This window comes from Loa loa (assembly GCF_000183805.2).
Source record: "Loa loa unplaced genomic scaffold supercont3.87, whole genome shotgun sequence".
NCBI classification, from domain to species: Eukaryota; Metazoa; Nematoda; class Chromadorea; order Rhabditida; family Onchocercidae; genus Loa; species Loa loa.
Genome location: NW_018108267.1, coordinates 61,778 through 65,842, shown reverse-complemented (window position 1 = coordinate 65,842; position 4,065 = coordinate 61,778). Strand labels below are relative to the sequence as shown.

Sequence of the window (4,065 nt, the reverse complement as noted above, 5' to 3'; positions counted from 1 at the left end):
GTGTACAGTATCAAAACTACTACTTATTGAATCTATCATATTATTGCTACTATTAATGATAATGTTTGCAAGAGAAATAGTCCCTGAAGAAGTATTTGAGACAAAAACACAGTTCCTTTAGTTTCGGTTTGTATGGTGAGCAAAAAGAGCAGTTTGTTTTAGATTTAAAATCAAATTTTGCACTTGATTGTAATTTAAAATGGTGTCAGCTGTTGAAGAGTCTTAGTCATCATGCTTGCTGCAACAAATCATTTTATGTTTTTCAACAGTTGTGTAGCAAAATGCTCAAAAATTTGTAAGCAATGCTTTTCATTTTTAATTATTTGCCTAATAGCAATGCTTTCTTTACAATTTCAATTTTCTCTTAGCAACTAAAGTTCAATGATAGCGAAGTTTGTTGTTTAAAAAAAAAAAAAAGAAAAGGAGTCTCAGCAAGGTGATGAATTTTAAAATGGCACTTACCTCTTCGTTAGCATTCAATATTCATGATAAAAATAGCTGATCAATGATGATAATGATGACCATTCTTAGATAATTATGTTTAAAAATTGATCTTTTGTATTTTCTGCAAAATGTTTCACCTGATTAATGTCCATCTGATTTTATGCGCTAAGTTTAAATGGATGTGCTTTCAATAAGAGCTAAATGAAAAATGGGAAATGACTTCATATGAGTTTCAACATAATCAAATTTTATATCATTGTCATTTTATGTCAAAGTGCTCCTGTCATTAAATGAGTATTCAAAAGAAATGCATGAATCATCATCAGCCAATTGAACCAATGTACAGTCATTTTTGAAGTAAGGTCAATAAATTATTTCATCTGGAATGAAACAAACCAGTAAATTATTTTGCACTGAATCGGTTAATTGGTCGCATACCTTGACATTATCAGTGTAAAAATGATTAAGGCAGATAGATAGATGTGTGTACATTTGCGCTTTTTGTGATGAATCTCTTCCAAACATCTTCTATTTCTTTTCACTTTACTCTTAACATTCCTAACTTCTTTAGCATTAATCCTTCACTGTTCATTACCAGGATGGATCGATATTATCTCAGGAAATAAAATCAATTTAGGATATGAATCTAATCTCATATTTACTTTTTGATAATTAATTTCAGGTATTCAATAATTAATAATGCTTCATTCTCAACTTTTATTACTACTAACCATTTCATCCATTGCATACGGTTTAATTGGGCGAATGAAAAATGTCACAGTAATAGGTGAATTAAATTGTGGTCGAAATTACTATTCTAACGTGAAAGTTGAACTTTGGGAAGCAGACACCGGTTAGTTTTTGATTTCATCAGAAAGATAAAAACTTTCTCTCATCAGAAAGATAAAAACTTTCTTTTTTCAACAAGTATTTTTAAAAATTTTGTTTTGCAGTGGGTCCGGATGACAAATTGAATACAACATATACGAACAGCTCTGGCCAATTCAAGGTATTTGGCCAAGCAAGAGAAATACGAAATATTGAGCCTTATTTAAAAGTATATCACTTCTGCCAGAACGGAGTTCATGACGTGGTAAGATTTAAAAGTTATAACATTTTATCATTCACCCAACATGATCTTTAGCCTCTCAAATATCATATGTTATTGATAATTTAATGTATAAAATTCGAAATTTTACACAACTTATAATTTTGGAACTCTTTGTTCCATTCTAATTCTAATTTTAATTGTAGAGATGCGAAATAACTGATCGTTTTGATGTACCGAAACAATATCAAGGCAAATTATACAATCTAGGCCTAATCGATTTATCCATTGCTACCAAGAAGCGAAAAAAGAAGTGCCACTGATAAAAAATTTGGAAACAATTATTTTTTCAAGCAAGTAAAGAAATGAAAAGCATTAAATTCTATTGTTAGCAAAGGTCAAATCTATGTGAAAGATTAAATATGTTAAATCAAAAAGCTATATGCTATACTATTTCATTTACGTTTGCTTCTGTACTGATATTTTTTTTCCAGAACCATGATCATCTTCAATTTAACCTTTGTAGTTATAAAAATGGTATAAGGGAGTACACAAATAATCTTCCTTTTGATATGACTGATAATCAGTATTTATTAATTTCTACTTCTAAATATGATTCGTACACCAAACAAACTGAAGTTATCATTCTTTGTAACAGACGGATTACCTAGGAATGAGATTTTGATGGTCTATGTACATTAATGTACACCTAATTCATGTTCAATTTGGAAATGGCAAAGGTCAAGCAGGACGATATTGATGATAATAAAATATGCAGCTTTGGGAGGGATTAATTTCAGATTCATATGATTGATTCAATTCAGATGATCTAACATATTACTGAAGTATCAGCGATTCGTTGAAAGACTAAGTCATACTCAGTAAAAGGTATCTCCTTGGAGTCTATTTGAATTCAATCAGTATGAAAGTCAAAACGAGATTCGTTGGATAATTCTTGAATACTACTACTGGTTCGTTTATTACTAATATTAATTTGAAAATTACTTCACAACTTGAATTACTGTATCCATGGGTTTTGATAAGGATTAATAGTGCTTTCGTAGATTCTACACTTACCTGATAATTTCACAATGATGACTGATCGTTCGAGAAAACTATAAAAAGAATTTCCATGCTTTGCGAATAAGAGTTTTTCTTTTTTCTTTTTAGGTTTTAAAGAAGATATAAGCTGAATTGTATTCATTTATATACAATATTATAAATTAGCAATTGTTGGAAAAAATTATACTTCAAAATTTGTATGTAAGGATGATTTTTGATCATAGTGATAAGCTAAAGATGAAATGTGTTGATTTATTGAGAAAGGGAAATTTAAAATTATTCATATTTATGACTGCTTGCAATACAAATGGAAAAAATATATACAAACATTTATACATAAATTAAAACAACTTTATGCCTAAACTCATCATTTTATTTTGGATTGGGATTCAACTTTATCCTTAGATTTCTTGTTGACATAGAATCAGAGCATTCCTGATTCTTAAATATTAAATTTGAAACTCTCTGCGATATTTAAATTCCAAAGGGAATGCTTAAATTTTCCTGAGATATCTGCTATGAGAAGTGAAGATATGAATGATCTGTGAAATAAATGTTAATAAACATCTTTTGGAAATGTTTCTATTTAATCATTTTATTTGGAAAAAAAAAAGTTGCTTGTGAATTTATTAAATATACCAAGTATGCTATTAAAAGATTATAACATTTGTCACAACAAAGAGTTTATCTGTGAAATAAACTTAATAGAAGATTGATATAATATCTTCATTATGTTTTAATTACAACCTAAATCTTAAACTTCTTTCTTTCTTTTTTTTTCTATCATTATGACATTTGTATATGCTTTAGCCAATGGCTATAATGTTAGCATTTTGCATGTGAATGCTATTGATTTAATCTCACTGAGAATAACCATATAATGGATTTTGGATGAATTTATACAGTTATTGATAAATGATGATAACAACTGATAAATATGGGTGAAAAAAAATATGCAATGATTTCATCACATCTCTTGTAAAATACATTTATTTGAAATTAATAACATACACCCACACACACAGACACATACTGATACACACAGATAGACAGACAGACATACATATATATATTCTATATGCTCTCTCTGTCAACATTTGTATAGGAAGTAAAGGTATATATTGCTTTTGAAAGATTGACAAGTTGCAACTTACGATTTGAATCATAAATCTTGATTTGGGCCATATGTACTGAATGAGATTAGGCCACCTGACATATCTCAAATGTTTGTCTGTTTTCAATCTCTTCCACAATTAATCCCTAATATCTAATATCTTCTCTTTTCACTTTTTCTTTAAAATAACATATTCCATCAAAATATTTCATGTTTGTTGATTAAAACGATTTCAACTGTGACAACTTCATAAGAAATCTTTTCCTGTTGCTGTTGCTGCTACTTGCTGTTGTTGTTGTTGTTGCTGTTGTTGTTGTTGTTGTTGTTGTTGTTGTTGTTGTTATTGTTGTTGTTGTTGTTGTCTGTTGTTGTTGTTGTTGTTATTGTCGTTGTTATT

The 4,065-nt window shown here is 28.9% G+C and overlaps 2 protein-coding genes across 2 annotated transcripts in view; both read left to right on the top strand.

Moving 5' to 3' along the window:
* The first annotated feature begins 1,118 nt into the window (after positions 1 to 1,118).
* On the top strand, positions 1,119 to 1,914 carry LOAG_09467 (hypothetical protein). The gene is made up of 3 exons (XM_003144994.2): positions 1,119 to 1,297; positions 1,398 to 1,537; positions 1,699 to 1,914. Exons 1-3 carry the CDS (start codon positions 1,144 to 1,146, stop codon positions 1,813 to 1,815), a joined length of 411 nt encoding a protein of 136 aa, XP_003145042.1. The 5' UTR covers positions 1,119 to 1,143; the 3' UTR covers positions 1,816 to 1,914.
* A 355-nt stretch (positions 1,915 to 2,269) lies between these two features.
* LOAG_14786 (hypothetical protein) overlaps positions 2,270 to 4,065 on the top strand; it is a 4,437-nt gene continuing 2,641 nt past the window's right edge. Inside the window, exon 1 of the mRNA XM_020448856.1 lies at positions 2,270 to 2,463. The gene's annotated coding sequence lies outside the window, so the exon portion shown is untranslated. The remainder of the gene's footprint in view (positions 2,464 to 4,065) is intronic.